The following is a 26,172-nucleotide window of genomic DNA, read 5'->3' as shown; positions in this document are numbered from 1 at the left end:
TGGTCTGAACAGGACTGAAGTCCTGCTGGTCTTTATATCACTGACTGACAGCTGATGGAGGGAGTCTCTGGAAACACTCATGTATCACTTCTGCTCTCTCTCATTCTCTCATCAGGTGGAAGTGATGAAAGGTGGAGGTGTTGAGAGGATCAGCTGTGTCCTGATGATCCAGAGAGGTTGAAGCAGCACCATCAGCTGGTGGGTGGAGAGGCTCTGACTGGGCCGTGTTACTGGGAGGTGGAGTGGAGAGGAGAGCTTCATCCAGCAGTGACTGACGGACCAATCACAACAAGTGGAGATGACTGTCAGTGCTGCAGTCTGAACTGCTCTGTTTTCTTTCTGTCTCTGATCCTCAGGTGTTTCCCCTCAGACCTCCACACAGTCATTTAAATATGGTCAGACCAGCTAACAGGAGAGAATGTGCAGTGGTTTGTGATCCAGTACCAGCTTTGTCTCACAGGACTGAGATGCTTCCTGACACTTTACATTCAACAGCTTTTATTGAGGTTTCCAGCAAATGTTGTGATCAATTATCACACCCAGAAATGTATTTACATACACTCTTTCAATATTCACACCATCCATCTTCACCTCTACTTCATTATTTGATTCACAGTTTCCAAACAACTTGATCTTTGTTGTGCTTCGATGAAATGATCATTGATTTCTGTCAAAGCACCTTTTTAATTTGCTCATTTCAGACGTGATCAACTTCAGAATCTGCTGCAAATACAAAAACATATTTGTGTCGTCTGCAAATAACACAAACTTTCCTAATGTTGCTGTTTGACATGTGTCATTAATGTCTGTATGAAGAGAAGTGGCCCCAACACTGACCCCTGGTGGACTCCACAAGCACTGTCCAAACAGGACCACATGTCCTCACCATCTTCAGACTGCTGCCTGTTATCTAGAGAGCTTCTCAGCCGGGTCAGAACCAGCCCTCTGATACCACACCGCTCACCTTTATTAATCCATCTGTCGTGATCGATCGTATCGAATGCTTTCTTCAGATCAATAAATACCCAGCTGCATATTTCTTTTGGTCTCAGCAGCTTGTGGTTTCTTCAGTCAGTTCAGTGACTGCTGAAGATGTTGATCTGTTGGATCTGAATCCGTATCGACTGTCAGTCAGTAAATCGTATTTATTGATGAATTTGTTCCATCTGTCAACAAAGAGTTTTGATAAGATTCAGTAAAGTTGCGGCAGCAGAGAAACAGGCTGTAATCTGTGAAGTGGTGTTTGTCTCCAGTTCTGTGCAGCGCTGTGACTTCTGTTAGCTTCACTTTACTGGGAACTGACCAGTTTGGAGTGTGTCAGAAAAGTTGAGATCCATTTACTCCTGACAATCACAAATACAAGTATAAAGGACATTATACATAGACCTGAAATGATTCTGACATATATCAAAGCTATATGTGTGATGATTCTGTCACGATTACAATAATAATATAAGTAATAACTTTGCCGTAATTACAGTGAAAGTATGTGTAATGTTTAGCAACCCTAATGAAGGAAATGTTAAATCAGTGAGAAGCTGGGATGAGCTGAGGCCAAGAGGAAGTGTTGCAACACTGTTTGGTTGATGAGAGGAAGTATCACACCTTGAAACTACCTGAGACGGAGAATGTGAGCAGCCTAAACATCGCAGAAATTACTTCAAGAAATCTTCAGTAGAAACAGACCAAGGAAATAAGACCACAGTGGATTAAACATTTTTGCCAACATGCTGTGGATTACAGTTTGGACATTGGAGTACTTTTGTTCACTCTGCTGGCGTGAAGTTTGGACTTTGGGGAAATTGAGAGACCTCGGGCGGGGTTGTGATTTGCCTCAAGGACTTGGACTTTCAGCAGGAGGGGAAAGGCAAGCCATGGAAAGACCTGACCCTCTCTGTCTCACCTAAATTTAAGTATTTTATCCAGGCCTCAGCTCTTTTAGGTTAATTTGTTATTTACAGTATGTGATTTTATCAATAAGGATTTTTGAAAAAGATTGATAGTAATTGAAATAAGTATCACGCTGTATGCTTTGCTCTTGCTAAATTATATGCAATAAAACCAACATAATATAGTTAAAGTTAAAGTTGTGGACATTGATCTTATGTCTCTTTGATGGAAGTAAAAAGTTAGGTGTTTTGTGTGCAAAATATCTTAAAGATTCTTAAAGGTTACTCTAGCCTACCAAATTAAACAGTCTCTTAGGGTTTACCAAGAGTGGCTGGTGGTCGTATCTGACTCAAGGTCTGTTCATATCAGGTTCTGATCCAGAGGAAGTTTTAAAATAACCTCTTGTTGGTTTAGGGATCTGACCCTTTATAACAGAGAGCTGGTCCAGTGCCTCCTGGACAGGGTCTAACTCAGGATCTACCAGGTGATATGTTAGTGGTTTAACAATTCCCTCAATGATTTTATGAACTCTTCTCATGTCAGCATCATTACAGTCAGTGGAAGTTTAGTTTGTACATTCATGAACAATCTGTATAATGTGTCTCTTCCACTGCTGTCAGTAACATCCAGTCAGGATTATTTTACATCAGATCTCCGTTCTTCTCTTCAGATGTCACAGAATCAGAGATTCTTCCTGACAGTTTGGGTCCAAACACTTACAAAGTCATGATGGAAGCCATTAACTACATCATCCATATTGTTAATGATCATATCATTATCAATAAAGTGCTGATGATCATTAACTTGTCTAGAACCATTTCCAATAACACTGTTTAATATGTTCCTTTAATATTTTTTCATTATTAATAGATTGCTATAATATTCCTTCCCACTAATTCTCACAATATTACTGAACTTTATATTGTTTATATTTATTTTCTGCCTCTTTGGTTCTATGTTTTATAAATACTCTAATAAGTGTATTTTTCTGTCTGCAGACATTTTGTAATCCCTTATTGATCCATGACTGTCTGAATGTTTCTGTTTGTTATTGATTTGTTTTATTGGACAGTTTTTTTTTATCATCTAACAATTTGAAAGCTTTAAGAATATTTTCCAGTTTTGGTTCAGTAATTGATTTGAAAGCGTTCATTGACTCGTCTGTGCTCCAGTTTAATGTCCTGCTTTTCCTTCTTGTAGTCGCTGTCACACACTGTAAACTCTGGTAGCTGCTCACTGATCAGCTCATTGATCACTGATCAGCTCATTGATCAGTGATCCACTTATTGATTGTTGTGTGTCACATTAGTAAATGTGTTGTCTGTCAGTGTAGCTCAGTGAGATGTGCAAAAAGCAATTTAAAAACTGTGAATATTAATTTTCAGTGAGCTGCAGAACCAGGAAGTAAACACAGAAGCCAGGAAACATTTTCCTGGAGAGAGATTCTCATTGGTCTGAACGGACGCCATCTTTGCATCTGGTGTGTAGTTCTTCTACAAATCTACGATGTGAACACACTTTAATGTGTCACACACAGGAGGTTCCTGGAGGATCTTAATTAATGAAGCTAATTAACGCTTTGATGTTTTATATTTCTGACTCTTCTTCCTCCTGCAGCTGCTTCTTCATACAGATTACAAACGGTCTTGCATTCTCATAGCGCTTTTCCAGTCTACATTCACACACTGAGGCAGCCAAACAAGGCGCCTACTGCTAATCAGGAGCAATTTTGGGTTCAGTTTCTTGCTCAAGGACAATTCGACATGCTGTTGGGGAGCTAGGATTCGATCCACTGACCTTCTGCTTACTAGACCACCCGCTCTACCTACTGACCTACAGCCGATTACAGATTACAGATTAGTGTCGTGTCTCATTTTCAAACTGTAATCCTGTTAGTAATCCCCTGTTTTATCAGCTTTCTCTGTAATCTGATTACATCTTTTTTAACTTTAACGTAACACAGCCTCCTTTTTCTGTATCCTAATTATGTAATCTGTTACATGTACTCCATTACTCCACAAACCTGCTCCTGAATGAACTGCAGACAGCAGCTTGTGATGCAACTGATGCATTCACTTGTAGTACGAAATCACAGCTCTCTGATCACCACAGACATTTAAACCATTCAATTATTTTAATGATAAACATGTCTGTACATGGCTGTAAACTGTGTGTATACATGTGTATCCCAGCGCGCACACACACGTAAACTCAGAGGGGAGGAGCAGCTCAGTGTTACCTGAGAGGGCGGATAAGAGTGAAAGTGTTCAGTCTGTTCAGTCTCTGTTTTACGAAGGTGCAGCAGAAGAAAGAAGGAAGACTAAAGTGTGAGGCAGGTGAGTGTTAAAACAAGGTGTTTGTGATGTTACTGTGAGAGTGTGAGTCAGTTTAGTCTCTGTGGACTGTAGAGGAAACACATGTTAGAATAAAGTCAACACTTTGATTCTTCTGTGGACACAAAGTCCTGATAGGCTGAATAATACACATTCAAACTACTGGAACTAAAGACCAGGAGCCCAGAGGGTGTGTGTGTGTGTGTGTGTGTGTGTTTGTGTGTTTTACTTCCTGCGTCACTCCTGAACAAACCTGTTTCCTGATTCTTGTGTTCTGAGCTCTCAGACCTGAAGATGAGTGTTTGTGTGGAGGAAGAGGAGGACCGAGCAGAACCTCCAGGATTCATCTGTCCGTGTATGAAGAGTGACCGGTCCAAAGATGATCCTATATACTTCAGTATTGAACCTGGACCATCAGACACAAAGTAAGACGACTTATACTAACTCATTTATATGACTTTTTATGGATAGCAGCAGTAGTTTTCATATGTAGAGCCTCTTAAGGATTCATCAGACACTCAATACTTTATTGATCCCCGAGGCTTGCGTTACAGCTGCTTCGATTCAATAGTCTTAGAAAATATGCAGAAAAATAAGAATTATATGTAATCAAAATAGAGTAAAAATATAAGAAATGTACATTCTACTAGAAATATGTTAACATATACAGTGTAATGAATAATGCTACAGTTGAAATATGGGTGATTACACATTATTTGTTGTAATTATTGCACATTAAATACAAAAGAGAGAAACAAAGCGTCCATAGTTCATCATCCTACTGACTCAGAGTGTCCGACACTCAGAGCGAGGAGTTGAACAGTTTGATGGCCACAGGCAGGAATGTGGTTCATCTTGGTGGGATCAGTCTATCACTGACTGTACTCCTGTGGCTGACCACCACATCATGGAGTGGATTGGAGCCATTGTCCTTCTTAGACAGCATCCTCCTCTCTGACTCCCCCATCAGAGAGTCCAGCTCCACCTCCACAAAGGCACTGGCCTCACGGATCAGTCTGTTCAGTCTTTTGGTGTCCGTTAACCTCAGCCTGCTGCCTCAGCACACAACAGCATAGAGGAAAGCCATGGCCACCCCAGACTCATAAAACATCCTGAGCATAGTCCGGCAGATGTTGAAGGACTTCGGCTGTCTCAGAAAATAGAGATGATTCTGTCCCTTCCTGTAGAGGGTGTTAGAGTTCTTTACCCACTCCAGTTTAGTATCAATGCAGACCCCCAGATTTAGAAAACATCCTGCCTCATTCCAGTGACCAACAAAGGACATCCCGTGGCACTGGATAACAGCAGACTGATTTCACTAACCTCCCATATCATGAAGGTCAAGGAGAAGCTAGCACACCCATGTTGGGGTGCTAGCTGCTGCAAGAAGCCTACTCCTCCCCCTTGATAGACCCAACACCACAATCTGTGTCATGTTCTTCGGCTTCTCCAGCACCTTCAGCACCATGCAGCCCAGGATGCTGAAGGCCAAACTTGAGAGCATGCAGGTGGATTCTCCACTCAACGGGTCGATGACTATCTGATGGGCAGACCGCAGTTTGTGTGATTACAGAACTGTGTGTCTGACCGTCTGATCAGCAACATCGGCGCCTCTCAGGGAACTGTGCTGTCTCCTCTTCACCACCTACACTGCAGACTTTAGGTGCCGCACTGAGTCGTGTCATCTGCAGAAATGCTCTGATGACTCGGCCATTGTGGGGCGTGTAGAGGGCAGGAGGGAGGACGAGTTCAGGGACCTGGTTGACAATTTTGTAAAGTGGTGTTGGGAGAATCACCTGCAGCTGAATGTGGCAAAGATGAAAGAGATGGTGCTTCACTTCTGGTGGAACAAACCCCGCCCTCTCCAGTCTGCATCGATGGGACAGATGTTCACATTGTGGATTCTTACAAAGACCTGGGTTTGGTGCTGGACAATAAACTGAAGTGGACTGCAAACACAGAGGCACGTTAACAATGCAGCCATGTAGTTTTTGTGCAACAATGGCTCCGCTGAATGAAAGAAGTATTTTCACAGCGAAAAAAAAGACCAAAACTCTCTCTACCAGCATGTTTGGAGAGGGCACAGATTAAGTAAGTTGCCAAACAAAAATAGTCACAACAATATATTGAAAATAAAATAAAAGATAGGAAAGGTATAAAAAACGAGCAGGAGCGACCGCAACAGGCTGCATGCACCGTGGCACATAACATGTGATGTGAATAAAAACATGTTGGTGTTTGCAGAGTTCAGTCCAGCAGACAGAGAGCAGAACCTGCAGGATCCATCTGTCCGTCTATGAAGAGTGACGGGTCCAATCATCAACCTCCAGACTTCAGTACTGAACCTGGACCATCAGACACAAAGTAAGAGCACTGCTAGTGTGATGTGAATGTGCTGTGGGACACAATCAGTGATGTAATGAGCATTACCAACTTATCAATGGAATTGAGTACAGGTGGGTGTGTGATTGTGGGCGGGAGGAGGACTGGAAGGTGACAAAAGACTGAGCAGAGGGGGCATGAGGAGAGCATCTTACTGCTGCGGCTCGGCACTCTTTTGGGAGGGAGGGTGTCGTTCGCAGTTATTTAGGACTGCCAGCGACGAAGACAGGTAGAGCAGGGGGTTAGTTGTTCCTGTGTTAGAAAGTCAGGGCCGGGACTGTAGAAGAGTGCAGTTGCTGCCACTGCTCCGTGTGTTCCTCCTGCTCGGTGCGTGACACCGACGCCCAGCCGAACTCTGTCTGTGCCGTCCAGCGAAGCCGCTCCCCGGGGAGTTGGACAGCATCACAAGCTCAGACCCCGGGGGAGGGTCTCACCGAGTGGGCGAGTTAAGTTTGACTTTAATATTGATGTTAAATGTATTTGTGTGTGTGTGTGTGTGTGTGTGTGTGTGTGTGTGTGTGTGTGTGTGTGTGTGTGTGTGTGTGTGTGTGTATATAGGCCTATTGTGTAGTTGTGTAGTGCGGAGGAAGAGGTTACAGGTGGGAGAGTTACTGTAAGTCATAAGCGGGACATTCATATGGTTTCACTTTAAACGGTGTGAGTGGATTGCTGTGATTTCTCAGGTTGCTGTGGTTGATAGCGTTGAGGGTGTTTTGCGGGCCGTGGTTCAAAATGGTGTGTCTTAAGCTAGAATCTAGCCCTGTGTGTAGTGGTTCTTCACTTAAGTGAAGCGTGTATTGACTTTCCTGTGATGAATGGTGCCTCCAGTCGGTTGTAGCCCTCCTTACCTCTATGAATTAGCTTTTATATATTTAACTTGTGATGATTTAATAAATATTGTTTATTTTGCTATACCGTGGTGTGATTATTTAAACGCTCTGACACTGGCAGTATTTTCCATGCTAAAGGATAAAACCCACATTTATTACAATACTAACTCATATGACTCATGTTTTAGTGATGATGATGTTTGTTTAGTTGATTGTGTGTTCATGTATTCAGATTTCCACTAAAAAGTCTTTTGTGTCCATAGTTGAGACTTTTCCCGCCTCATGTTCCTCTGTGTGTCTGCTATAAATCTGTAATCTGATCTAAGAGGACAAACAGAAACTTTTAAACCTCCTTTTTATGGACAGCAGCAGCAGTTTGTGTATGTAGAGCTTCTTAAATCACTTTATTGATGAAGGATTCATGTGATGTGAATAAAACATGTTGGTGTTTGCAGAGTTCAGTCCAGCAGACAGAGAGCAGAACCTCCAGGATCCGTCTGTCCGTCTATGAAGAGTGACCGGTCCAAACCTGAACCTATAACCTTCAGTACTGAACCTGGACCATCAGACACAAAGTAAGAGCACTGATACTAACTTCATTTATATGACTTTTTTCAATCTACATGTTGAGTTCATGTTATGTTTGTGTAGTTTTCTAGAAAATCAATTCTTTAAGTAATTCTAACAAAGCTTTTGGACCCTCAGGCTCAAAGTAAGAGACAGTTTTTACTGTAAATTGAGGTGATGAGGATGAAGCATTGAGGAAGAAGACAAAATGATTCTGTCCACACTGACCCCTGACAGAGGTCAGCAGCACCGTGGTCCTCCTCAGGTCCACAACCAGTTCCTTGGTCTTTTTCAGATCAAGCTGTAGACGGTTCCGCTCACAGTATGTGACAAAGTTACCCACAGCAGTCCTGTAATCCTCCTCAAATCCCTCACTGATACATTTAACTATTGCCGAGTCATCCGAGAACTTCTAGAGATGAGAGGTCACTGTGCAGTAGTTGAAGTCTGTGGTGGTGAGGGTGAAGAGGAAGGGAGAGAGGAAAGTCCCGGTATTGCTGACCACCCTATCTGATACAGTGTTATAAGCGTACATGATATGGTCTGCCAGTCAGATAATCAATAATCCAGGTCGCAAGGGGGGAATCAACCTACATCAATGTCAGACGGACATCCACCCACACGGAAAGAACCTATATAGTATATATATATCTTACTCGACTATATTATCTCTCTATCTCTCTCTATCTATATCTATGTTGGTGTGTGTGTGTCTTGTATCTCTTACTCTATATATATCTCTCGTATCTATATATATATCTATATATATCTATATATCTCTCTATATATCTATATAATCTATACTGTGTATGGTTGTATCATTATGTTGTCACTGTGGCATATACTATTGTGTATCTCTAATCTATCTTATATTACATCTTGTGTATATATATATCTATCTATCTCTATCTCATTCTATATATTATCGTACTGTAGTTCTCTCGATCTCATCTCTTCTATATCATGTGTCTATCTCTATATGTTATACTGTCTGTATTGGGAGTATATAAATCCTAATATCTGTGTGTATATCTCATCTATCTTATATATGTCTGTATGTGTATCTATACCTCTATCTGTGGTGTGTATCTCTCTGTTAGTATTATATATCTATCTCTTATACTCTCTCTCTCCATATACTTCTATACTATATCATCGTCATGTAGGTCTGTGTCTAATATAAATCTATATGGTGTGTGTCTCTCTCTGTCTCTCTATCTCTCTATCTCTCTTCTCCTCGCTCTCTCCTCTCTCTCTCTCTCTATCTCTGTGTCTCTCTCGATATCTCTCTCTCATCGCTCTATCTCTATCTCTATCTCTCGTCTCTCTCTCTGTGTGTCTCATCTTATGTGTGGTTCTCGTATCTCTCTCTCTATCTCTCTCTACTCTCTCTCTCTATCTGTGTCTTCTCTGGTTTGTTGTATACTCTCTCTCTCGCTCTCCTCTTCTCTTCTATCTCTATATCTATCTCTCTCTCGTCTCTCGTCTCTCATCTCTCTCTTCTCACTGTCTCTCTCTCTATCATCTCTCTATCTACCTCTCTCCTATCCTCTCTCCATCTCTCCCTATATACATATATACTCTACCATCTCTATCTATCATATCTATCTCATCTCTCTCTCGATCTCTCTCTATATACTCTCTAGCCTCCCTCTTCTCTCTCTATCTATTATACTCTTCTCCTCCTCTCTCTATCTATCTCTATCTACTCTCTCTCTATTATATACCACATATGCCACATGTAGGCCGCATATAGGCCAAATTCAGATGCATATACAGGGAATATAGGTCTCCTATGTCGCTTCTGTCTATCCACATATAAGCTCTATATGAACATACAATCCCACACGGAAAGAACCTTTATGACGATATATGCGCATATACACGAAACCTATATGCATCTTATCTTTGCATATATAAGTCGCATACGTATGCCGCATACGTAAATCCACTTACGCCCTTCTGGCTCTGAAAAATACATTAAGGACAATTAAAAAATACAAAAAATTTTAAAAAAGCATTCAAAATGGCTGACACAACTGCAGACATGGAACTGTCTGAGGTAGAAAAAAGGAAAGGAAAATCCCTGGAGCAACGTTAGTAGCCTGTTCTACTCATGCTAGTTAAGTACCTACAACCTCACTGTATATGAAATGGACAGTAAAGCTTTGAGTGTTACATGTAGCATGAGGGGGAAGGCGGCCGAGGATCATCAGAAATCAGCACTTGTGTTTACTTGTACCTTTCACAACTTAATCCTGAAGTCAAACATGCAGTTCTTTATTTAGGTACATGTGGTGGACAGAATAGAAATGCTGCCTTTATCACATTAATTACTGTATTGTACTGAATACAGGACGACCCTGATTATAAGAGGACCCCTCTTTTCAAGTCTAATCTTCAGAAAAAGACTCTGATAACCACAATGTGTTTCTCAATAACAAAGTCACATACCCTCCTGTCAGTCTCTCGGAAGCGGCCGCTTAGAGGACCACGATAAGCTTTTCTCTTACTGTTAGCGTTATCAGACGGTCTTTTTGGACCCGCCATCTTCGGACGTTACACTCCGTAACTCCATATTTCTTGGCTGGCTGACAGTTGTTTGGCGCCTCCGCTGCATTGATCACCATTATCTTAAAATCAGCATCATAGCTTCGCCTCAGATGTCTGTTAACTTGCTCCACTTTTGATCCACTTTGCTCCGTAAAATCACCGTGTCTCTCCATTTTTCATCTCCTGTCACTTCTTCTCCGCTGTGATTGACAGATAACCCAGCCACAGTGTAAGTGACGTCTGTACAATAAGATGGCGCCCTCTGCTCTTGCGGTCATGTAGCGACCCAGACAACTATCAGCATGTGTCAACGGTTAGACCCCGATTATAAGACGACCCCACTTTTTCACATAATTTTCATCGAAAAAAACCTCATCCTATATTCGGGTCAATACGGTACTTATTCAAGTGTTAATTATTCAATCAATTCCCCTTTTGACCAATTATTTTCTGCATTGTTCAGCAGATATGCCCAATATGTCCATAGAAGACCTGGAAATGTGTGGTGCCAAAAAGGCGTATCTGATGTTTTTGCCATATTTTTATTTTTTATTTTAAAGTGTTTTAGAACATGGTCATTGTGTTAGTATGTCATAAGTTTATTACTTAAATATTCATTCATGTAAGTATGTCTCTGGTTGCAATGTTGTGGTTTAAGGTTAATAATATAGTTGATTGAAGTGTGGTCAAAATGTTGTTTCTCTCTCCTGTAAAGTTTGTCAAAAGCCACTTATGCCCCTCTGGCTCCAAGCCCTCAATATATAGCATATATGCATATGTATGCCACATATCGGCCGCATATAGGCCAAATTCAGGTGCATATATGTGCATATACAGGGAATATAGATCTCCTATATCCTATATCTGCATATCCACAGATAAGCCCTATATGTACATACAAGGTAGGGCTGGGCAATATGGCCTTTTACTAATATCCCGATATTTCCGATGTACATAGAGTCGGATCTCTTTGTTTGCTCTCAGCATTTAACCGTTAGCCGAACTGACCCCCTCCAACCCCCTTATACAGGGAATACTTGATGAAGAAAATAAGCAGCACAAATTGGCACTTTTGCGGATGATATATTAATATTTTTGGAAAATCCTATAGCCTCTATCCCTGCGCTCCTACATAATCTTAATGAGTACAGTAACGTTTTGGGCTATAATTTTAATACGAACAAATCTGAAGCCATGATGATTGTTGGGGACTGGCCCTCCCAGTTAGATGACCTGGTTTCCTTTAGAAGGTCCAATCAGGGATTCAGATATCTCAGTGTGTTTATTACACCTAAAACCACACAACTATTCTCCTCTAATTAAGATAAGCTGATCAAAGAAATTAAAAAGGACTTGAATGGATGGGATGTGCTCACCTTGTCACTCTTTGGAAGAATAGAGTCTGTGAGAATGAATGTTTAAATCTTATCTAAATGAGAGAGATTACTTTGTGTCTATTGGTGATTACACATCTGAACGGATGAAAATGACAAGTGGAGTACCCCAGGGCTCCATTCTGGGGCCTCTACTATTCAACATTTACATGCTCCCTCTAGCTCAAATAATGGAAAACAATTAAATTTGCTACCATAGTTATGCAGATGACACACAAATTTACATAACCATATCACCAGGGGGCTATAATCCCATACATACCCTGAGTAGATGCATTGAACAAATCAATGATTGTTTAACTGAAGAAAATTCTGACACATCCAAAGATAAGACTGAAATAATTGTTTTTGGATCCAAGGAAGAACGACTTAAAGTCTCTGCTCAGCTACAGTCTGTAATGTTGAAATCTACAGACCAAGTCAGAAACCTTGGTGTGATTATGGACTCAGACATGAATTTCAGCAGCCATATTAAGACAGTTACAAAGTCAGCCTACTATCACCTTAAGAATATATCCAGGATAAGAGGGCTTATGTCTCGGCAGGATTTGGAGAAACTTGTTCACGCATTTATCTTCAGCAGACTCAACTACTGTAATGGTGTCCTTACAGGACTCCCTAAAAACTCCATCAGACAGTTGCAGCTGATTCAGAACGCTGCTGCTCGAGTCCTAACAAGAACCAAAAAAGTAAATCACATCACTCCAGTTCTTAGATATTTACACTGGCTTCCTGTCTATCAAAGAATAGATTTCAAAGTCCTGTTGTTGGATTATAAAGCATTGAATGGTTTCGGGCCAAAATACATTTCTGATCTGCTGCCACGCTATGAACCATCCAGACCTCTGAGATTGTCAGCTACCGGTCTGCTTCAGTCCCCAGAGTCAGATGTAAACATGGAGAAGCAGCTTTCAGTTACTATGCGCCACATATTTGGAACAAACTCCCTGAAAATTGCAGGTCTGCTCCAACACTCACCTCTTTTAAATCAAGACTTAAAACATTTCTTTTTGCCACTGCTTTTAACTGAAGCAATTCAAGTCTTTGAACTGCATTATTACTCTGACTCTACAGTCTTGTTTCTGTTAAAGCTTCTCTATTTTAGCCTACTTGTTTTGATGTTTGTCTCTTAATGTTTTTAAAGTGCAATTTTTTTATTTTATTTTTTTAATGCAATTTTTTCTGTCTTTTAAATGAAATGTTTATGTCTTTTAATGTAATTTGTGTGTGCCTGTAAAGCACTTTGAGTTGCCTTGTGTCTGAATTGTGCTATACAAATAAACTTGCCCTGCCTTGCCTTGCCTTCTACCAAGACTGATATTCTTATTTCAGTCCCTCTCTATCTTAGTACCACAATCCATATTTAAGTTATTAGAAAAATGTATATCAAACTTTATTTGGCAAAGTCGAAGACCAAGAATACGGTTGAAAGTACTGATGTCAGCAAAAGAGAAAGGAGGCTTAAACCTGCCTAATCTAAAATTCTATTACTGGGCAGCTCAGCTGCGAGCGGTGGTGGCATGGGTTGTCAGGGGCCTAGAGACTGGATGGGTCTCTATTGAACAAAACTCCATACCAGGGGTACCCCTGTCTAGTCTTCCATTTCTTAGCCAGCAATCTCAGAATAAACTTAATATCATTAATATGTGGGTCATACACACATTGAAGGTCTGGAATCTAGTCCAAAAGCAACTAAGGGGAGTTTTAGCCCTGTCACGGGCCATGCCTATAGTCGCAAACATAGTTTTTACCATCCATGTCAGACAGGACCTACAAAAGGTGGGCGGAGAATGGTCTGATGATAATTAATCAACTCCTGGATGGGCACATATTTAAATCTTTGTCACAACTTAGACAAGTTGGGGACCATATCCCTTCCAGTCAACAAGGTACTGAACCCCACGTCCAACATGACGACTGTTCAATATTCGCCGGACCATGTATGCGGGTTGACCCCCAACCAACCTCGGTGGAGGCGGAGGCCTCCCTGGAGGTGCCAGTGGACTGGAGCAGACTGGCTTGAGGTGGGAAACATGAAACGAGGGGTGAATCCTCATGGACCGGGGGAGCAGGAGGCAAAAAGTGATGGGGTTAATCCTTCGAATGATCTTGAAGGGACCAACGAAGCGCAGCGCCAATCTGCGAGCCTCTACCCGCAGTGGGAGATCCCTTGTGGAGAGCCACACCCTCTGACCAACCCGATAGTTTGGGGCTGGGCGGCGGTGCTGGTCTGCGTAGTGCTTCTGCCGTGCCACAGAGTGTTGAAGAGAAGCACGAACACGCCTCCAGGTAGCACGACAGCGCTGGATGAACTGAGCAGCAGAAGGCACCCCCACGTCGCTCTCCTGTTCTGGGAACAACGGAGGCTGATATCCATATTGACACTCGAAAGGAGAGAAGCCTGTCGATGCATTCTGTAAGGTGTTGTAAGCATACTCAGCCCATACCAGTTGTTCGCTCCATGTGTTAGGGTTGGAGGAGACCGGGCAATGAAGTGCTCTCTCGAGTGTCTGATTGGTGCGCTCAGTCTGGCCGTTGGTCTCAGGGTGAAAACCTGACGAAAGGCTAGCTGTAGCACCCACAAGGGAACAAAATGCCCTCCAGAAGCGGAAAGCAAACTGAGGGCCTCGGTCAGACACAACGTCTTGGGGGAGGCCGTGGTAGCAAAAGACATGCTTGACTACAAGTCGGGCGGTCTCTGGCTGAAGGAAGTTTTGGGAGTGGGATGAAATGGGCTGCCTTTGAGAACCGATCTACGACAACCATAATGACAGCGAACCCTTAAGATGAGGGTAATCCTGTAATAAAATCCAGAGCCACATGAGACCAAGGGCGATTTGGGATGGGCAAAGACCGGAGCAGACCAGCAGGGAACTGTTGTGACGTCTTGTTTCGGGCGCAAATAGTACAATCCGCCACAAACTTGCCCACATCTCTCCCCATCCGGGGCAACCATAATCTCCGTTTGAGAAACCCAAGAGTGCGATGAACACCAGGGTGAGCACTTGTGATCACACTCCTGCCGGAACATACAGACAGCAAGGGGGCCCCCTCCTGGGTCTGGCTCCTGCTGTTGAGCCCCCTGAACCACAGTGTCAATATCCCAAGTGAGTGGGGCAAGGATGCGAGTAAGGGGCACAATGGGCTCTGGAGAATGGTCACTACCTGAACGCTCAAATCGGTGAGACAGGGCATCTGGCTTCAGATTCTTCAAGCCTGGACAGTATCAAAGGTTGAAATCAAACCTGTTGAAAAACAGGGCCCAGCGAGCTTGGCAAGGATTTAAGCGCTTGGCCTGCTGGATATAAGCCAGATTCTTATGGACTGTCCAGACCTGAAACGTGTGTTCGGAACCCTCAAGCCAGTGCGCCACTCTTCCAAGGCTAACTTCACAGCAAGCAGCTCCTTGTTGCCCACATCGTAATTTCTCTCGGCTGGTAGCAGACGCTGAGAGAAGAATGCGCACGGATGGAGCTTTTGGTCCTTTGGAGAACGTTGGGCATCATCCTCAACCACAAATGGTATAGAAGGGTCTGGGTGAGTCAGGACCAGTGCGGTGGTAAACCTTCTCTTGAGCTCTGTAAATGCCTTCTCAGCCTCTTGGGACCAACGGAATCGTGAAGGAGGGCCCTTTACCAGTTCTGAAATGGGGGCAGCGATCGAACTAAAGCCCCTAATGAAACGTCGATAAAAATTTGCGAACCCCAAAAAACGCTGAACCTGTTTGACAGAGTCAGGTTGAGGCCACTCCTGCACCGCTTTGACCTTGCTCAAATCCATTTTGACACTGCCCTGCGCCACAATGTACCCCAGAAACTTGACTGTGGGAGCATGGAAGACACATTATTCTGCCTTAACAAAGAGTTGATGCTCCAACAACTTCTGGAAAACCCTCTTAACATGAGACACATGCTCCAGATAGGACTTAAAAAAGATCAGGATGTCATCCAAATACATGTAGACAAAATGTTCAAACATCTCCCTGAGGACATCATTAACAAATGCCTGGAAAACGGCGGGGGGCATTTGAAAGTCCAAAGGGCATGACCAGATATTCATTGTGCCCCCGTGGAGTGTTGAAAGCTGTTTTTCCAGAGTCCAATTCCCTCATGTGAGATGCACAGTCTGGGCCCCAGCTCAGCACCTCCCCAGTCCTCCAATTGATGTGAGGGTTGTGTTCCTTGAGCCATGGGTGTCCCAGGATGCGGGGTAACTGAGGTGCCTCAATAAGAAAAAACGTAATATCTTCCATGTGGTTCCCAATGCGAATGAAAATCGGGCAGGTGACCCTCTCAACCCTACCCATACCCAATGGTTGCCCATCCACTGCGGTGACTGCGAGTGGACGAGGAAGATCAAAAATGGGTAATTTGAGATTTCGGGCCAGGGTTGAGTCCATAAAACTACCTGCTGCTTCTGAATCCACAAATGCCGAGAAGGTGCACCAGTTTCCATCCCATAATAACTCAAAAGACAAAAAAGTGTGATTATTGGCCACAGGCGGGGAATTATTAAGACTCTTCAAGATCTCCCCATGGTCTGACGAGTCTACTCTTTTCCCTGGGGATCGGGTTTCTGCATATAAGGGCACTGGCGAATGAAGTGACCCACCCTCCCACACTATAGACAAGCTCCAGTGGTCATACGTTTCTGTCTTTCCGCAGAAGTAAGCCGTGTGCGTCCTATTTGCATGGGTTCCTGATCATCGTCATTGTTAGGGGATCCCTTAGGCAGGTTAGGTCTTTCACGAGGGATGTTACACTACTCTGACATTGAGCGGGGGGTACGCCTGTTTTCTCTCTCTGTTGCGCTCACGGATTCTGTTGTCAATTCTAATTGCCAATGAGATCAAATCCTCAAGTGAATCTGGGACCTCACAGGAAGCAAGCCCATCCTTAACCCTCTCAGACAAGTCATGACTAAAAGTGCTTATCAGAGCATCTCTGTTCCAACCCGATTCCGTAGCTAAAGTTCGGAATTTAATTGAAAATTCTGCTACGCTTGAAGAGCCCTGACGTAACCTGAGAAGGCGTTTGGCTGCTTCCTGGCCGCTAACATCATGGTCGAACACCTTTCTCATCTCCACCATGAAGAGGGTGGAGTTAGCGCAGACCAGAGTCTTCCTGTCCCACAAGGCTGTAGCCCAGGAAAGGGCCTTGTCTGACAGAAGGGATATGATATATGCTGCCCGGGCTCGGTCCGTGCTAAACATAGAGGGTTGTAACTCAAACACTAAACTACATTGGGTGATAAATCCCTTACACCTCCCTGGGTGCCCGTCATAGCGGGCTGGGGTTGCCAGCTTGGTCTCCTGAACGACAATATGGCCATGAGGTGGAACTGGAGGTACTTGGGGAGTTGTAAGGTTTGGTGCTTGTACTTGGGTTGGGGCTGGCCCAGGTGTCTGTAAACGTGCAAGTATTTCCCTAAGCATATTGTCATGAGAGGCCTGTTGCTCAGCGATTGCACGCAGCATTTGCTCATGAGAGCCTAAACTGTCAGGAAAGGGGGGGAATTAGGATGCAGGTGCGGACCCAGGGGTGTCTCAATGCTATCCCCGAGGGATAACCACAAAATCGCAAAAGCGATAGATGGGAAAAGGGGGGAAAAACAAAACTGTATAGAGCCACTCTGTAGTGGCTCTAAAATGATTAATTAAACCACCGCCGCCAAGCAGCTGACTCAAAACCCAAATTGTCCAGGAAACCAAGAAAGCAGAAAACAAAGTTATGCACCCCAAGTTATGCACAGGGAAACAGGCAATTGACACAAAATACACACAAAGATCAGAGTTGGTATTAGTAAATACCCCGGCAGCTTGAGAAACCACAGAGAGAACCTCTCACTACCTCTGAAGGTAAGATAATGAGTCAGCAAAGAGCACTGGAGACTCAGGGTATATGAAGACTGCCCACACCTGGGCTTAATCAATGCCAATCAGTGCCACACACACCTGGTTGATTCTCTCACCACTCTCACAGAGCCAAAAGATTGAGTGCCCTCACAGTTTTGTTCTAAAAATGATGCTTTTGATATGTTAATTAGTCACGGACGCTCAGCATCCTGGCCACTAGAGGACCTGCAAGGGAGAACACAATTAGGGTCTCTTTCAGTGGTGGCTAGCTGAAAATATGTCCAGCAGCATTGAAGCTTTCTTCCTTTATATGCTCACTTGGTAAGTGAGTATGCAATGTCTCAGCATCAATACCTTCCAATTTCTGTAGGATACCAGAAAAAGTTTGATAATGGTAGGATAGTGGTAGGCTTTAGACTAGTTTTTATAGGCCATGTGGCTACATGCTAGTTCTTACTGATTCCAACTTTTTGACACTTCTTTAAATAGCTTAAGATGTCTATCAGAAAATAGTTAATAATTGAATATGATGGTAAAGTGATAGGCTACAGCCTAGATTTCTGTTATTGACCACATGTTACATGCTAATTAGAAGTTAATTAAAGGTTGAATATGGAGAATGTTTATTAAAAGCTATATTTTTTCAAAAATAATACACCCACAGGGGGTGAATTTTTCACATTGTAGGAGAAAGAAAGTGTATCTCTGTCTCGATCTCACCTGTTGAACAGTGACCACATGTTCTGTTTTCTTTTGGTTGCCATGATTTTATGTGTCTTTCTGTTTGGATTGTCAGTTGTGGTCACTGAGCCTGAACTGGGTCAGGATCTGTCTCTGCCAGTAGAGAGATATTCTGCTAGTTCATAATCTCTGTTTAGGGCCAGATAACAGTCTAATCTACTTTGGCTTTTAGTTTCTTCCTTCCAGATAGGTTTCTTTACATTGTGTTATGATTTGCTTGACTCTGATTGGTGTTTGGAGAGCAGTGTTGTTTTTTTTTTAATATATATTTTTTTGGCATTTTATGGCTTTATTGATAGAACAGCTGAAGATATGACAGGAAACAGGGAGAGAGAGAGGGGGGGAGTGACACGCAGCAAAGGGACCTGGGCCGGGAGACGAACCCGGTCCGCAGCACATGGGACGCGTGCTCTACCCACTGAGCTAAACGGCGCCCCAAGAGAGCAGTGTTGTTGTGAGGCTGGTCAGACTGTGAGAGGGAGCAGTTGGCCTCAGTACCAAGAGACATAGGGGACTCTGTTCTGGGCTCAGCTCTGAGTTTGGAGGGCTTTGGAGTGGAGGGTGTCTCGGCTGGATTTCAAGTGGTTAAAAAAGTTGAGCGTTCTCATTTGAGTGTTCTACAATTCTGCTCTACATGCATTTGTTGGTGTGTTTCTGTGTACGCGTAAGAAGTATCTGCAGAATTCTGCATGTAAGGATTCTGTTGGATGTTTGTCCCAGCGGGCTTAGCTCTGATGACTGAGTGGACCCAGACTTCACTACCGTACAGCGCAATGGGCTGGATGACACTGTCACATATTTAAAGCCAGATTCTGACTGGAATTTGGAAATTATAAAATTTTCTCTTAATTGCATGAAAGGCTCTTTGAGCTTTTTCTTTTAGTGCATTCACTGCCATGTTGAAACTCCCTGATGCTGTGATGGTTATACCAATGTAGGCATAACTCATGCTATGTTCAATGACATGATTATTTATGGCAAATTATTTATGTTTGTTCTCCTGACATCTGGGGTGTTTTTGAAAGATCATGAAATTTTCTTCATATTTAATGCCAGGGCCCAGTTCTGACAGTACTTTTCTACTATGTCCAGCTGTTGCTCTAGTCCTTGTTCAGTAGGAGACGGTAGAACAAGGTCATCAGCATGAAACAGAGACTTCACCTCTCTATCTAGGAGGGAGAGGCCAGCAGCAGCACACTGATCCAACTCAACAGCAAGTTCATTTATATACACATTAAATAGAATCGGACTTAAACTGCAGCCCTGGCGTACACTTCTTCTCTGGATGAAGCATTCAATTTGTTTGTCTCCAATTTTAACAGCACACATATTTTCCAAATACATTGATTTGAACAGATCATACATTTTGCCACCTATACCACAGTGTAGGAGCCTGAAGTAGAGCCCTTAATGCCAAATAGAGTCAAAAGCTTTCTTTCTTCAAATATAACTTCGTAAACGTCATTGTGAATGTAAATGAATGTTTATATTTTTGGTAAATGGTCTCATCTGTAAAAGGAAGATCTTCTGAACTCATATTTGCTATAAAAATTATCAAGTTCACTAGAAATCTTTCTCGTAAGTAATGTCTTATCAGTGATATTGATTCTTCAGAACACACAACCACACACAGAAACTAGCACACGCACACATACACACACACATATGTTGGGTAAGATGAAGTAGTTCACTGAGCAGTTTAACACAAAACTATATGAGATTTTACTTTATTTACCACAAACAGACACTTTCTTGACTGAACGGTCTCATGAGGTCCACCTGAAGGGGCGGGACTTCCTCTCCCTATAGAGAGGAGTGGTCTGTAGTAGAGATGCACCGATCGATCGGCAACCGATTGCAATCGGCCGATAATGCCCCTATCGGTTTTGATCGGATTTCTTAAAATAGATCAAATCAGGCCGATCAGATGACGTTTCAATATAGAGACAGTGCACTGACTGCATGCAGGGTGGGAATTTCATGGTGGCCATGGCCGCTGTTGCCCCGCACTTTGGCCTTGATGCAGCGTGAAAAAAAAACTCATCGTACAGCCACAGTGGCCTCTGTGCCCCTGGCCCGGTCAGCGTAGCGGGCTTGCCTTTAATTACAGCCACCCGAGTGCACAGTAGTCTCTCACAGTTACTTCAGTGAGTCCGCGGTTCGCGCAGGTGGAGTCTCATCGTCACGATGATCTCACGTGAAAGCCTCTCAAACAGCAGCAGCGTCTCAAAACAGAAGAACGAAACTTACAGCACAGTGAGCGAGCGCAGCCGGTTTGACATGATACGTAACTGACTTATGTGGTAGGATTTAGTCCGGTAAAGTTGGAAATATATTCACAGATTCGAACTTCCAGGATCAATAACTGATAAGTGCAACCTTGTTAAAACACAACCGACGTCTCTTTCCTACCGTAGTGAGGAAGACAACGAGCTACAACGGTATGTTAATCAAAACGAGCGTCTGGGCATTAACTCTGGTCTGTATGGTCAGCCAGCTGTGAGACGAGGGCGCAGGGACCGTCTACAAAGTGCAACACTGAAAAGAGAAACTACAAAAAATATTCAATAACTTCACTATTATTCAGAGTGTAGTGTCACCAAAATCACTCCACACATCAGTGGTCTCCTGCTGGTTATTCTACAGATTTTTTGTTTGGAAAAAATGTGCTTTGCCATAATTCTGGGGAATTTCTATTTGGGAGAAATATTCAATAACACTAATATTCAGTGTGGTGTCACAAAACTCACCTCACCCTAACCCTACTTAAAAAAACTGTTTTGTAATGTAACATTAACTTGATATTGGTTTTAATACACGATCCATGTCTAATTATAAATTAGGATGTTATGGTATCAGTCTGAAAGGTAAATCAACACATTTTCTCAGTGGCCTTTGTGCCCTGTCATGTGGCCTTGGTGCCCCTGACCAAAAAAAAGTGCAGGCCAAATGGTCTTGCCCCTAAAATTACAAAATTCCCTCCCTGACTGCATGCATTCCCACTAGTAAGCTACAGTTACTCTGTGTAAGCTGAGTCCAAGTTGTCTCTAAGAGTCTCTAGAGTGTGAACTATTGCACATTGCCTCAGCCTGCAATAAAACGGTGGTCAATTCATGATACTTTCTCATCTCCTAATTTTTATACTTAATAATACAATGTCAATGTTGTGTAAGAAAAATCATTAATTAAATATATGAAAGCTACACAAGACAACAATATAGAAGAATTTACGGATTTGACACTGTGATCGGTGATCGGCAATATTGGGATCGGCAGATACTGCTTTTGGTGATCGGTGATCGGTGATCGGCCCCAAAAATCCTGATCGGTGCATCTCTAGTCTGTAGTCCTAAAACCGGAAATCTGTTGGCATGTTAGTCCTGTTCCCTCGTCTCAAAGTCTGAATGTGTTTTCAGTTAGATGTATGAAATAAGATGTGTGGTTACCACAGGCTGAACATATTTATATATGTTCAGTTGAGAGGGTATGCCTAACCCTCACTGATAACTTTGGTACATTCAGCTTCACTTACTTTAGTTCACAAAATGGTGATCATGAAGCAGCAGGGAAATCATATTCAGAACCAATATATGCATCAGTAAATACTAAACAGAGAGCATGCAGTTATGATTTGTGAGGCAAGCTTTCATTGCTCCTAATTATTCATGATACATCATACATCATGATCTGACGACAGCATCATCGGCAGTGAAAGCTTCAGAACAAAACAATCGAACATGAGATACAAACTTGCATGAGAAAAAAAATAACAACTAAGCCAAGAGAATCATCTGAGGGAAGGATTTGAGGAGCAGACCAGAACTTGTGGCTGGTTGTAAATGATCTTCATCTCTCTGTCTGTTCATACGAAAATACAACACTTGTCTGTTTGTAGTTATTGGACACGTCTAAAGAAATACTATGGCAGGTGACCCAGATTTGGAAGTGGTTGTTTCCAAGATGGATGAATGGAAATCTAGTGTTGCATGTGTCGACTGTCCATCTCATAGCCAGAGGCATGGGGTTGACAGAGATAGACATGTTGCACTTAGCGGATCCCTTTCCTGCCCAGAAACCGCAAGACTGCGTAGTTGTAGGTGGTGGCAATCACGTGCAGGAACAGTGCTAAGAGAGTGATACCAGCACCAGCAAATGCAGCAATGTACAGGTCATAGGCAACACGGAAAACACAACGGCGTTCACCACCGACCTACACACGCACCAGGCCCTCATCAGCTGATCAACGTGTAAACACAAACACGTGCCAAACAAATCTACAAACCCAACTATCTGTCTAACAAATCACAAACATGTTAATGAAAATAACAAAAAGACAAGCCCCCATTTGTCACAACCTGGCTTTTCAGGTCGTGGCAAAACCAGAGGCACACTGAATTAAGGAGTTTTAACAAAGTATATTTATTTAATATAAGGAACGAAATGTGCAACGAAGGAAAACAACAAATAAATGGGATGTGAACATCAGTACTATCAGTAGTGTAGGATGTGCATGTGTGTAAGATGTAATGGATGTGTGTTGTAAAGTGCATGAATTGAGTATAAGGAAACTTAGGAAAACTGTGGCTGCCACATCACCCCATGGGACGCCTGCTGGAGAGGAGAGAGCAAGAGAATGAATGAATGACTCATAGGTGAATAATCTCAGGACCCATCTGATTGGATTATGAATTAATTTTTATCTTCATCATTTATTCTTTATTCAGATTAAGGAGCTGCAGTTTGTCAAAGATCAACTGTGATTCTCTGGCCTCAGCTCTGAAGTCCAACCCCTCCCATCTGAGACATCTGGAGCTGAGTGGGAACAACCTGCAGGATTCTGGAGTGAAGCGTCTGTGTTCTGGACTGGAGAGTCCAAACTGTCGACTGGAGACTCTGAGGTCAGTTCATGTGTTTTTTCTCTGTGTTTATTAAATTTAAATCTAGAATATATTATATTTCCTTCAGTTCACTTGTTTTGTGGGTTTATCTGATCTCAGTTCACAGCACACACAAACACACACACACACGTGAACAGGGGCCTGTTTCAACACGGCTGCGGCCGTAATAAAAATCACTGACGGAGTTTTAGATGTGGTCGTCTTTTCATTTTGGATTTAACATCACTTTCTTTTATATTAGCCTTTGAGGAAGTGGTTGAATGTTGTTAAATGTTTTGTTTCATTTTATTTTAGGCTGTTTTATTTTATTTAAATCAGCTGAAAATGACATATAAAAACAGTCTCGTGATGGCTCCTCACTTTGGTTTTATTTCACATATTAAACAAAAGAAAAGTTTATTCAGTGGATATTTTAACTTGCAGTAGCTTTTACCACCAACAGATAATGTTTAACACACATCTGTGTCCTGACATCCTGCTGAGTAGTTGAACATGAAGGGGTGCTCACCTCCACCTGCAGCACGTCCGACAGAGGCAGAGGAGCTGGTCCTGAGTCAGGTCGCTGGGTGAGCAGAGGCTGAGGGCGTCACTCACCCCCAGGACCCAACATTAGAGGCAGACACACACTTACTGTCTACAGATTCAACTAGAAATCATTTCATCTTATACTCAATGCGGCAGCAAACTAGAAACACGGACTTAGAAATTACGTTGTTGGAAAAAATACAATAGGCTCTACTGATGGTTACTTCTGTAGTCATCTGTGGGGAATAAAGAAAGCCAAATGAAATATGAGCTATTTCTCTGTTTCTGGCTGCTGGAAGGTGATTGATTAACCTGCGAAGTGATAAAAAAAAAACGAAGAGGATTGTTTAGATCTGAAAGCACGTCAGCGATGACGTGTAGCCTGATATTCGCTGTGCAGCCGGAGAATATAAATGACGGACTGATGAGAAGCGTCTGCTGTTCGGTTCAGTCCTCGTCAGGGAGTGAAAGCTCATCTAAATGAATCTAAATTCTCCTCCTGGTGTAAAACTATGTGATTTTTTTCTGCTTCAACATGATCGGACTGAGAAGGGAAGGACAGCCGCTGTCAGACAGCTCCGTCAGACTCAGGGTTTCTTCAGGTAAACCTGCCAGTGAGCAGGTTATGTTCACAGAGTCAGTTACCACAGTAACAGACCCAGAGTTTAACTTACCTCTCTTTCTGGAACTGAAAACTCAGAGTTTCTCTCATCTCAGGGTTAACAAACTCAGAGTTTTCACAAAACCCGCTTTCTGAAATGGGCCCCAGGTGGGTAAATGTTGTGTTGACAGACTGATGTCACCATGATGATGATCCATAATAGAGAGGCGAAGCCACGCCCCCTCTGCTCGACCACCTGGGACCTTATTGCAGAGAAAATTAGACAAATAATTTTCTGCTGTTTTTTGAATTGTCATGAATCTCACATATGATGTTTGTCAGTTTAAAAGAAACATTTTCTTAAGAAAGTCTCAGTTTGTCATGAAACTTATAACTGCAGCTTTCAGTATGACCACATCTTCTTCTGTGTTGAGGCAGCGGCCATGTTGATGTTGGTGACATATGTCGAGTAAGAGTAGTTCACTGAGCGGTTTGACACAAAACTACATGAGATTTGACTTTATCTTCATCTGATTGGATTATAAATTGACTTTTATCTTCATCATTTATTCTTTATTCAGATTGATGAGCTGCAGTTTGTCAAAGATCAGCTGTGATTCTCTGGCCTCAGCTCTGAAGTCCAACCCCTCCCATCTGAGAGAGCTGGACCTGAGTGACAACAACCTGCAGGATTCAGGAGTGAAGCTGCTGTCTGATCTGAAGGACAGTCCACACTGTAGTCTGGAGACTCTGAGGTCAGTAGAGGGTTGGAGTCAGTCCACGCTGGTTTCAGCAGTATTGTTCTGAACACAGTCAGTATCAAAGTGAAGATCCAATATTTCCTGTTTTCCTCAGTGAAACTGTGAGAGGAGAACAGTGAAAGGCTTCATGATTAGACAGAAAGACAGAGAGAGAACAGTCAGCCAATCAGACGAGCCAGAAGCTTGTTGTGATCTCGTGTTGAGTTGATGAAGACAGCACTCATGTATAACCTCTGCTCTCTCTGCTTCTCTCATCAGCTGGTGGCCGTCTCTGTCAGAGTTTGTGTGGTATTAGTTGGAGGTGTTGAGAGGATCAGCTGTGTCCTGATGATCCAGAGAGGTTGAAGCAGCACCATCAGCTGGTGGGTGGAGAGGCTCTGACTGGGCCGTGTTACTGGGAGGTGGAGTGGAGAGGAGAGCTTCATCCAGCAGTGACTGACGGACCAATCACAACAAGTGGAGATGACTGTCAGTGCTGCAGTCTGAACTGCTCTGTTTTCTTTCTGTCTCTGATTCTCTGATATCCTGAACACACAGTGACTCTGCAGGTTTGTTCTGGTTCTGACAACAGAACTGGAAGTTATTGATGCACCAGAACACCGGCATGTCATCAGTATGGACCCATAAAGGCTTTTAAATGAAGCAGGACATTTGTGCTAATATGACGGGCTGATAAGACGACACTGTGATTCCACACATGACGCCTAGTTTTCTTCCTTTGCCCAGTGAATGTGCACATTTTGAAAAGCATTGTGTGTCTGCATGTGTCAGGGCTCCATCATATTAGGAGAGAACATAATATGTTAATGTTACTATAAGAGAGACTTGATGTTCTCTGCAGTC

General features: G+C 42.9%; 1 protein-coding gene across 1 annotated transcript in view; it reads left to right on the top strand.

The window, feature by feature from the left end:
* Positions 1-26,172, top strand: part of LOC115595948 (NACHT, LRR and PYD domains-containing protein 12-like) — a 44,890-nt gene that overhangs the window by 17,833 nt on the left and 885 nt on the right. Inside the window, 2 exon segments of the mRNA XM_030440795.1 lie at positions 23,269-23,442; positions 25,150-25,267. Of these exon segments, the coding sequence (XP_030296655.1) occupies positions 23,269-23,442; positions 25,150-25,267 (292 nt within the window).

The sequence above is a fragment of the Sparus aurata genome, chromosome 14, assembly GCF_900880675.1.
Source record: "Sparus aurata chromosome 14, fSpaAur1.1, whole genome shotgun sequence".
Taxonomy (NCBI): Eukaryota; Metazoa; Chordata; class Actinopteri; order Spariformes; family Sparidae; genus Sparus; species Sparus aurata.
The sequence above is the reverse complement of the archived record's forward strand: the minus strand, read 5'-3'. Positions and strand labels throughout refer to the sequence as shown.